An 11,018-nucleotide genomic window follows, 5' to 3' on the forward strand; every position below is an offset into this window, starting at 1 on the left:
GATGTGATATAAAAGGTTTAATGACTTTCATCCTAAGATATTTTCCTTTTCTTTATATTGTTTCTATTTCAGCATATTATGGGGGTACAAATATTTAGATTATGTATATTGCCCTTTGCCCCACCCGAGTCAGAGCCTCAAGTGTGTCCATCCCCCAGACGGTGCACACTGCACCCATTAGCTGTGTGTATACCCATCCCCTCCTCCCCCTCCCATCTGCCCAATGCCCGATGAATGTTACTGCTATATGTACACTTAGCGTTGATCAGTTAATACCAATTTGATGGTGAGTACATGTGGTGCTTGTTTTTCCATTCTTGGGATAGTTCACTTAGTAGAATGGGTTCCAGCTCTACCCAGGATAATACAAGAGGTGCTAGATCACCATTTTTTTTTTGTAGCTAAGTAGAACTCCATGACATACATATACCACATTTTATTGATCTACTCACGTATTGATGTGCACTTGGGTTGTTTTCACGTCTTTGCAATTGTGAATTGTGTTGCTATAAACATTCGAGTGCAGATGTCTTTTATAGAATGTCTTTTGTTCTTTGGGGTAGATGCTCAGTAATGGGATTGCTGGATCAAATGGTAGTTCTACTTGTATCTCTTTGAGGTGTCTCTGTATTGCTTTCCACAGAGGTTGTACTAGTTTTCAGTCCCACCAGCAATGGATGAGTGTTCCAGTCTCTCTGCATCCATGCCAACATTTATTGTTTTGGGACTTTTTGATAAAGGCCATTCTCACTGGGGATAACTGATATCTCATTGTGGTTTTGATTTGCATTTCCCTGATGATTGGAGATGTTGAGCATTTTTTCATGTTTGTTAGCCATTAGTCTATCTTCTTTTGAAAAGTTTCTATGTTTAGATCTATTTTAAAATATAACTATCAATTGTGTCATTGCATCTCCTCTAGAGATGCTTCTAAGGATATATTCTAACAACCTCCAGAATATTTTTCATTAACTCACTTTACTGAAATTACACTGAAGAACTTGGATTTTTACAATAGTTTTAAAATAAAAATAAGACTTACCTTGGAATCAGAAATACCTTGCTTTATGTATTGGATCTATCATTCATATGATTATCAGCAAGTTATCAACATCTCTAAGTCCTAGTTTCCAAATACAAACAAATGAATAGAAATAGTAACAACAGTAACTATCACCCAAGGCTATTGTGAGAATTAAAAAAAAGATAACACATATAAATTGCCTAGCAAAGAGTCTTACACATATGCTGTAATCTACAAGATTCTGAAGCAGAATCTACAAGTTCCGCTTCAAACGCAAATCATACCCAATCTTCCCTTCCCGTCCATCTTGTGCCCTCCTCCCCATCCTGCTCTCCTCTTCTTCCCTTTTCTCCTCTTCCTCCCATTCTTTCCCCAGCTTGACATTTGCCATTTTAAATGCACAAGGTGACATGTCCACCTTAATATTTGTCCTAGAGAATGAATCTCTTGCATCAGGAAATTAGCCTTTAACCTTAAAAATATGTTGGGGATATTGCCTCGATACTGAGGATATATCCTGACCCTGAACTGAGTCCTCCTTAAATGGTGCATGCAATTGCAATTCTCTACTACTACTCATGCCTTTTACTGATGCCAACCAGGGCTACAGTAGCAGCAGCAAATCCATGATTTCTCCTGTTGCCCAAAGTCTAGCTAAATGCTAATTTCACTACCCTTTCCTACTTTCTAGTGTTTGAGGAACAATTGAATCACAAGCATGCACTGACCAATAAATTAATCTTCAAGAGCTACTTTATTAAGATGGCAGTTCCCAGTCTACATACATAGTAAAATTGACTACATCAAGGAATTGGTTGGAGACCCTGAGATCAGCAACTTTAGATCCCCATGTCACCTCACCTGCAGAACAACACCCTCTCATTTTTCTTTCTTGACATAACTCTGTGCCTTTCTGTATCCTATTCCCCCTGCCCTATTCTCTGTTTTTCAATGACCTGTCCTAACTTCAAAACCCATCGTGAATGTTACCTCCTCTGTGTGGCCTTCCTGGATTCATCTATCCAGAGAGAGTTATTAATCCACTTCTGTATGGATTCACAGATCTCTATAACCTTCTCTATAAAACATTATCTCATGTTACTGTAAATACCTATTTGCATATCTATTTTTGGCCATATTTTTAGATGCTTGAGGGTAGAAACCATTTCTTCAAAATTGTAGTTAAAAATGTGTACCAATGAATGAATAAACAAATACACAAATGGAATAGAATATAAACCCCAGAAATAAAAATTTAAGTATAGTAAAGATAGAACCTCAAATCACTGGTACAGAGAAGCATTGTTTAATAAATGGTGCTAGAAATCAGCAAGATAAAAACAAACAACCCCATTAAAAAGTGGGCAAAGACATGAACAGAAGCTTTTCAAAAGAACATAGATATCCTAGCACTCTGGGAGGCTGAGGCGGGTGGATCATTTGAGCTTAGGAGTTTGAGACCAGCCTGAGCAAGAGCAAGACGCTGTCCCTGCTAAAAAATAGAAAGAAATTAGCTGGAAAAGTAAAAATATATAGAAAAAATTAGTCAGGCATGGTGGTGCATGCCTGTGGTCCCAGCTACACAGGAGGCTGAGGCAGGATTGCTTGAGCCCAGGAGTTTGAGGTTGCTGTGAGCTAGGCTGACACCACGGCACTCTAGTCCCGGCAACAGAGTGAGACTCTGTCTCAAAAAAAAAAAAAAAAAGAAGATAGACAAATGGCCAATAAACATATGAAAAAATGCTCAACGTCAATTAATCATCAGGGAAATGCAAATTAAAACCACAATATGTTGAAATAAAAAAAAAATTTTAAAAAGCACAAAACCACAATGAAATATCACCTTACCAAAGTTAGAATGGCTTTTATTAAAAAGTCCAAAAACAATAGATGCTGGCATGGATGTAGAGAGAAAGGAATGCTTATATACACTGTTGGTGGGACTGCAAACTAGTAGGACCTCCGTGGAAAACAATATGGAGATACCTCAAAGAGATACAAGTAGAACTACCATTTGATCCAGCAATCCCATTACTGGACATGTACCCAAAAGAACAAAAGACATTCTATAAAAAAGACATCTGCTCTAGAATGTTTATAAGAGATGCTTCTTTGAATAACTTTTTTTTGTGTGTGTGTGTTTAGCTCTGACTTGTAGAACTATGCCAATGTTACACATAATTTTTTGAAAGTAATCAAAGGAAATCAAACAATAACAAATTAACCTAATTGTGTTACAAATTAATAACATACCAACACCAAAAGGAGCAGGAAAGAATAAAATTAACACAAGTAATTCTGGAAAACAGTTTTTTGATTACATACTCTAAGGAAAAACAAAAAGAAAAATGGTACCCAAAGACTGCACTCTATTTAGCAAGATTTTTTTTCAGAGAGAAATGGGTTAGCAATTCTGAAATTACTTTATGTATAGTCTAGGACTGAGCAAATAAGTACTTTGTGGATAATGAGAACCAGGTTTCTCACTGTTGGAGAAAGGAGTCATGAATAAATAAAGGAGGAAAGGTAGATTGAACCTCCCTTCACTCAAGCAATAAAGAATCCATTAGCAAATACCCGTCCCCTCCTCCCTCCTCCCGCCTCCTCCCGCCGGAGGAGTGCAATGCGCACTACCGGAAGGATGGACATATTTGAAACACGGACTTCCGGGGGGGGGGGGGAACCAAGGGCAATACACGTAACCTAAACATCTGTACACCCATAATTTGCTGAAATAAAAAAAAAAAAAAGAATCCATTAGCAAAGAGGACAACAGAATCACTGAAATGTTGACTGGGGGTTCTCCCTCCTGGAACAGAATGGATAGAAAATGCCAACATGGAGCTTGAGGTAACAGCTGCCAAGTGTCAACAGGGATAAAATTATTCTAGGATATCAGAGACACAGGTGGCAGCACTCAACCACTGGAAGCAATGTGAATGAAATGCCAACTACCAAAACGTGCAGTAGTTGGCCAGAGCACTTACAGGGATCTCTCAAAATGGCTGAAATACCATGGTGTGTGTAGGGCTGAGATAGAAGAATCTTGACTGAGTGCTTACGATACACCAAAACCTCCCCCTACGCTCCTCATAAGCATTACCTAATTTAATCCGTACTACAGTCCACGGGAAGAAACTCTGGCTCAGAGAGGAATACTGTAATTGTACAAATGTGCTTCCAGTGTGGGGTGCAGGACGTTTTTGAAATAGAGAAAATTATATTAAGGTTGGTCCACAGAAATGAATTTAGGGGACCAAAATCAGTGAATTTAGGGGACCAAATTTGTGGAAAAATGGATAAAACCAAAATAAAGAAATAGCAGAAATTTTGCATTATTTGCTGTTGCAAGAATTGGGGAACCAGGTATATATTTAGAGTTCGTCCAAGAGGATGACAGGATCCCAATGAAACTGAACTATTCAAGAGTCAGTCTCAGCTACCCTGGCAAGAAGATGCCTTATTCTTATAATAAAAATATTTAAATAGAAAAAACATATAAAATTAAAATAGACATTAATCAAGGATAGAGCAACAGAAAGTCTGGAGGACTGGAAGGGAGACTAATGAGGAGATGAATATTCACAGCAGATAATAAGAATTAGAAACTTCTTGGTGCTGTCTGCTTGCTTTATCCTTAACTGACTTCAGTGTCCTATGTTAAATAATAAACTCGGTACTCTTGTGTTTGTATCGCTTCATATATCTATTGCTGATGGTAAGCAGACACTAGAGTAGTGTTTCTAGACACTAGCTGCACACTAGCATTGCCTGGAGACTTTTTTTTTTTTGAGACAGAGTCTCAGCCTGTTGCGCTAGCTAGAGTGAGTGCAGTGGCGTTAGCCTAGCTCACAGCAACCTCAAACTCCTGGGCTCAAGCGATCCTCCTGCCTCAGCCTCCCAAGTAGCTGGGACTACAGGCATGCGCCACCATGCCCAGCTAATTTTTTCTATATATTTTTAGTTGTCCAATTAATTTCTTTCTATTTTTTTTTAGTAGAGACAGGGTCTCACTCTTGCTCAGGCTGGTCTCGAACTCCTGAGCTCAAACAATCCGCCCGCCTCGCCCTCCCAGAGTGCTAGGATTACAGGCGTGAGCCACCGTGCCCGGCCTGGAGAGATTTTTAAAAATAAAAATACTAGGGCTTCATCCTCAGAAAGTAGTAAGATTTGAGTCATCAGTATTTTTGAAAAGACCCAGGTCATAATAATCTGCAGTCATAACTAAAAAACATTGACACCTAAAAGAAGACATAGAAGCAAAAAGATAGACTCAAACAAGAGACTTCATGGAAACTGGACAGAAGATGCTAGGACGTGACACATTTTCAGTGCAGGAAGTGCTAAGAGACCATTCTGAAGGTTGGATTGGGCTGCCTCCATGGACCAGCACGGCCTCTATTGCAAATAGCCTATCCCTATGGAATCCTCACTCTTCCTCTTTCTTCACCCTTTCAAATACTCACACTTTGAGGCCAAATAAAATATCACTTCATTGGTAAAAAGTGTAACTAACCAACTCCAAGTAGAACTATTTTTCTTCCTTCTGGGCTCCAGCCCTTATTATGACAACTCTCACAGTCTGACTTGAGAACCTCAAATTGATCACATGTCTGTATCAGCACTTTAGAATAGGAACAGCATCTTACTCATTTTTACTTTTAGCAACAGTGCATAGCACGTTACCTGGCACATGATGTTTCTATATATATACATACAGGATTTGTTGATTATGAATTTATCTCTTGGTACAAACATTGGCATTGAGAAGCAGGATACATTAAGAGTAGCAAGGACTTACTAGCCAGGGTTTCTCCATCTCAAAACTGTGATAATCATAGTTTCCACTTCAAGAGGGTTGACATGAGGGAACCAAATAAGATAATACATATGAACAGCTAAGTACATAGAATGAAATAAATATTAACTTCTATGGGAAAACCATCTTGACAACACCTGTGTTGTGATGACTTGCAAATGTGCACAACTACCTGCTGCATTAGAGTGGGTTCCTAAAGGGCAGAAGCTTCCTTATCTCAATAGCTCTCAGGTCTAACACAGTGCTTGGCAAAGGGTAGCAACAAAGAAATGCTGGTTAAATGGTATCGTGAAAAATACTTGCATTTTTTAAAATATCTAATAAATAAAATAAAATAAATGAAAATATTCACATTTATTAGAATATCTGCAACTCAATTTAATTTTGATTGATCTTGCCCCAGAAAGGTTGAGCTCTCCCTAAAGGCAGCAGAGTAAAAAGTGTAAAAATTATATGCAATACATACAAGTCCTCCATGAAATTATTATCACAGTACACTAAGCACATGCAGACTCGGATTCGAGCTTAAGGGACTGTTTTTAGGAGAATTCTTCCTTAATAGCTAAGCACAGGAGTGAGGGGGAGGGATATTGTTTCCTGAACAGGTCGGCCCTCCCAGGCATAACCTCCAAATATGGACACAAGGTTAGAGTCTTCGAGAGAAAAGTGTATTTAGGTCAAAAGCTTTCTGAGTGCTGTCTTCATATCCTTGTTCCTGAGGCCGTAAATGAAGGGGTTCAGCATTGGGGTCACCACTGTGTAAAATACAGCTGCGACCCTGTCCTTCCCTTCTGACTGCGATGAAGGGGGACACAAGTAGACACCAATTGCAGCACCATAGAACAAGAAGACAACAGTTAGGTGAGACCCACAGGTGGAGAAGGCCTTTTGCCTGCCAGAGGTAGACGGGACCCTGAGGATGGTGGAGACGATGCGTGCGTACGACAGAATGATCAGGGAGAGAGGACCAGTGAGTATCACGGAGCCCACAGTGAACAGGGCTACCTGGTTGGTGCTGGTGTCTGAGCAGGAGAGCTGTAGCAGAGGGACGACATCACAGAAGAAGTGATGGATGGCGTTGCCTGCACAGAAGGAAAGCCTAGCCATGAGCAGGGTGTGTAAGAGGGCAGCGAGGTTGGTGAGAATCCAGCATGCTGCAAGAAGGAGCAGGCACACAAGCGGACTCATGAGTGTGGAGTAGTGAAGAGGCCTGCAGATGGCCACATAGCGGTCGTAGGCCATCACCCCCAAGAGGAAGTCATCCAGTGCTCCAAACATCATGAAAAAATGCACCTGAGCCAGACACCTTCCATACTGTATGGTCTCACCATGTGTATGGATGTTCACCAGCAAGTTGGGAACTGTGGTGGAGGAAAAGCAGGCATCAGCAAAAGACAGGTTGGCCAGGAAGAAGTACATGGGGGTGTGGAGGTGTGGGTCAGAGCCGATGGTCAGGACGATGAGCAGGTTCCCCAACACGGTGACCAGATACATGCCCAGGAAGATGCCAAATAGGAAAGGTTGCTGCTCTAGCCTTTCAGAAAGACCCAAGAGGAGGAATTCAGAGACACTGGACTGGTTACTTTTGTCCATTCCTCCACTCTCTTGAAAAAGAGGAGAGATACATGTCAGAACCTGTAGAGACAGTGGTCCCGAAAGCCCTCTTTAGTAGAGATATCCCTCACCCAATTCACCTGTGTCACCCAATTCACAGCTGAAGTCTGTGAACCTTCCTTCCAGGTTCTGCCCAGTGTTCCCAACAGCTCACCCCCTCCTAGGAAAGGAGAACAAGCAGGCAGAGCGATTAAAACACAAAAGCAAGGCGAAGGATATCGTTGGAGAGATGAGTTTCAAGGTACTTTCATCCTTGTTACACGTTCCCTAACATCCACATTTCCTGACTTCCAGGTGTTCAGCTCACCTGACACATAGGCAACAAGAGCTGCCATTTTGCACTGTACATACTACATAGCGAAATTTTCAAAGCTCAGTAAAATTAAGTCACTTGTGCAGTATCACAAAGAGGGTAGTAAATACAAATTGGGACTCTGAAGTACCGATACAATACAGTCACCTCTGATAAAAACCTCTCTCTCAGCAGAGGCAGACATAGATGACTCACTTTGTAAGGCACAGTTCCCACTGCTCATCTCAGGAAGGTGGAGGCATGAACGCTGCCTGGGACCTTTGTAGGTCTCAAAGGGAAAGCACAGCCCTGCCCTTGCTGGTAGTCCTCACCCTGTTTTTCTGTCTAACCAGCGGTCACTACCAAAGGAACTCACCTTGCTACTGCAGTTCTTCCTTTTGGTCTCAAAGGGCCCAAGGGTCTTTCTAGTCTACAAGGAAAGAGAAGGATCAGAGGATCCAGGGCTGCAGGTTGCATTGGGTCTGATATAAAGCAGCTACCTCGATTTCAGTGATGGATGTTGTATGTTCTTTGTGCACATTGTCACAGGCCTATTTCTAGGTTCTGGGCCTCTGGAGTACGATTCCCCTGGCTGCTCCTCAGAGACAAACAAGGAGTAATTGCTCTAGCTTCACACTTTGGTGCCCTGCGCTCAGCACTCACCACGGGGTATATAAGAAGGGAGTGGAGAATATATACTGGTGGTTTTACATTTGACAAGTTTATCCTCAGGGATGTGTGTGTATCTCTATTCTGGGGTTTGCTCTGGGGTATCTCCTGGGAAAGCCCGATACTCTGGCAGAGGAAAATCAGAACCGCAGGTGGACTACAGTGAGCTTTGATTTCAAACCTGGCCAAAAGCTGTCCCGGCCCTGCTACCTTAGGCTGGGCTGTTTGACTTCTCTGAGTCTCTGGGTTCAAGTTCTCGCTAAGATGGTGACTAACTTGATTGCTGACTCCCACCCACTAAAATAATGTGGGAGAAATTGGGGTAAACAAAACATCCAGGAAATCACAAAAATGACTTCAACAGTGAGCAGGAAAACAGTTACCAACTGGAATATGGTGTGGGTACAGAAGACAGGACTGAGACTCGGCACTGGAAAGGGGTCTGCTGCTTCCTCACGAGAGGATATTGGGGCAGACATGGATTAGAGTATTCTCTTGCCTCCTTTCTGCTTTGCCTTGAGCAATCACGGCCTCCCCCTTGCTGCAGAAATGGGTGACAGGTTCATATTTCTACACAAAAGTCCTTCTGGAGGATGAAGTTGAAGAAGATAATAAAAGACCTGAGAAGACCATAAGCTCTCACCTACGGCTGGTCTTTAGGGTCAGCACAAGCAGGCATGAAGGCCAGCATTGTTGTAAAGGACATGGTTAAACAAAGAAAGAGGGCCTCAACACAGAGTCAGTCTGCAAAGACCTGGCGATTCTTCTTTTTTTCTTTCTATCCTTCCATCGATTGACTGATCAATTTATTTATTTATTTATTTATTTAGGCTGCTGGCATTTAAGGATATGTGAGTCAAACAAGTAGGTATAGGATAGGGTAGGAAGAACAGTTTCGTGTTACTCACATCACCCCTCCCCCACCCCAGGCAGCACAGCACACAGAGAGATACCATCCGCTTGGGAGAAGGAGAGGGGAGTGAGCATAGGCCTTTACCCTGGACTCCAACATCAGGCCTGCTATATAGTAAAACCCCGCACCAGGCAGACTCCCACGGCCCCTGACCCCAGGCTGGTACCAGTGAACTGAACTGCCAGACCTGCGTTGGTACCAGGCGAGAACCCGTAGCCCCTGCCCGGTGGACTTGATCTGCGGTCCACATCATCACTGGCTGACAACAGCACCTTGGCTCCAGACGAACCACAGTGGCAGGCAAGCCTCAGTGGCCACAGGCTTCAGTCACACCCCAGTGATAAATTTTAACATTTTATAATAGGTTTGTGTATATTTTATGGTAATAAATGATAAATAGAATAGTATTTACATGTATCTTCCGTGTGATCTCTCTACTATGAGTGGCGCCACAGACTGTGTTTGTGTGCCTAAGTCGTGATAAATTTTAACATTTTATAATAGGTTTGTGTATATTTTATGGTAATAAATGATAAATAGAATAGTATTTACATGTATCTTATGCATTCATGACATATGTAATTTTCTTATTTTTTTAATATTTCTAGGCTATGTACTTTGTGAGTTTTTTTCAACTTGTTGCACATCTCCAAAAAAATTTCCAATATATTTATTGAAAAAACTCTGAATATAAATGGACCTGCGCAGTTCAAATCGATGTTGTTCAAGGGTCGATTGTATTTTGTTGAGAATTTTTATATCTGTTTTCATCAGGTATATTGGCCTATAGTTTTCCTTTTTTGTTGTGTCCTTGTCTGGTTTTTGTAGTAAGGTAATGCTGGCCTTGAGGAATGAGTTTGGAAGAATTTTATCCTTTTTGCTTTTTTGGAATAGTTTGAGAAGGATTGATATTAGTCTTTCTTTAAATGGTTGGTAGAATTCAGTAGTGAAGTAATCAAGTCCTGGGTTTTTCTTTGTTGGGATACAAACAAGAAATATCAAAAAATTAAGTACAACCATATTAGCATTACATTAAATGTAATAGGACTAAATGCTCCCAATAAAAGACAGAGATTACCTGACTGGATTAAGTTCCGTGTGCACATGCACAAACACAAGCACAGAGTACATGCCATTTACAGAAAATAAATGTTGAATATAAAGATACAAAAAAGTTAGAGGTAAAAGTATGAAGAAAATGTCATAAACACTAATCACAAGGAGGCAAGTGTCACTCTAAAAATATCAGTCAAAATAGGTTTTAACACAAGGTGAATTACCAGAGATAAAGAGAGAAATTTCTCAGACATCGGCCTAGGCAAAGAATTTTTGAAGAAGAATCCCGAAAGCAATCACAGCAGCAACAAAAATAAATACATGGGACTTGATCAAATTAAAAAACTTCTGTACGGCCAAGGAAACTATCATTACAGCAAATAGACAGACTACAGAATGGGAGAAAATATTTTCTCTCTACACATCCGATAAAGGCCGATAACAAGACTCTATCTAGAACTTAAAAAAATAAACAAGAAAAAAACAACCCAATCAATAAATGGACAAAGGACATGAACAGAAACTTTTTAAAGAAGACAGAATAACGACCAGCAAACATATAAAAAAAACTCAACATCTCTAATCATTAGAGAAATGCAAATCAAAACCACAATGAGATATCACCTAACCC

The 11,018-nt window shown here is 40.8% G+C and overlaps 1 protein-coding gene across 1 annotated transcript; it reads right to left on the reverse strand.

Moving 5' to 3' along the window:
• Nucleotides 1-6,515: 6,515 nt before the first annotated feature.
• Nucleotides 6,516-7,436, reverse strand: LOC105827132 (olfactory receptor 1N2-like). The gene has a single exon (XM_012665154.1). It carries the CDS (start codon nt 7,434-7,436, stop codon nt 6,516-6,518), a length of 921 nt encoding a protein of 306 aa, XP_012520608.1.
• Between the last annotated feature and the right edge of the window lie 3,582 nt (nt 7,437-11,018).

This window comes from Propithecus coquereli, unplaced genomic scaffold (genome assembly GCF_000956105.1).
Source record: "Propithecus coquereli isolate 6110/MARCELLA unplaced genomic scaffold, Pcoq_1.0 Scaffold975, whole genome shotgun sequence".
NCBI lineage: Eukaryota > Metazoa > Chordata > Mammalia > Primates > Indriidae > Propithecus > Propithecus coquereli.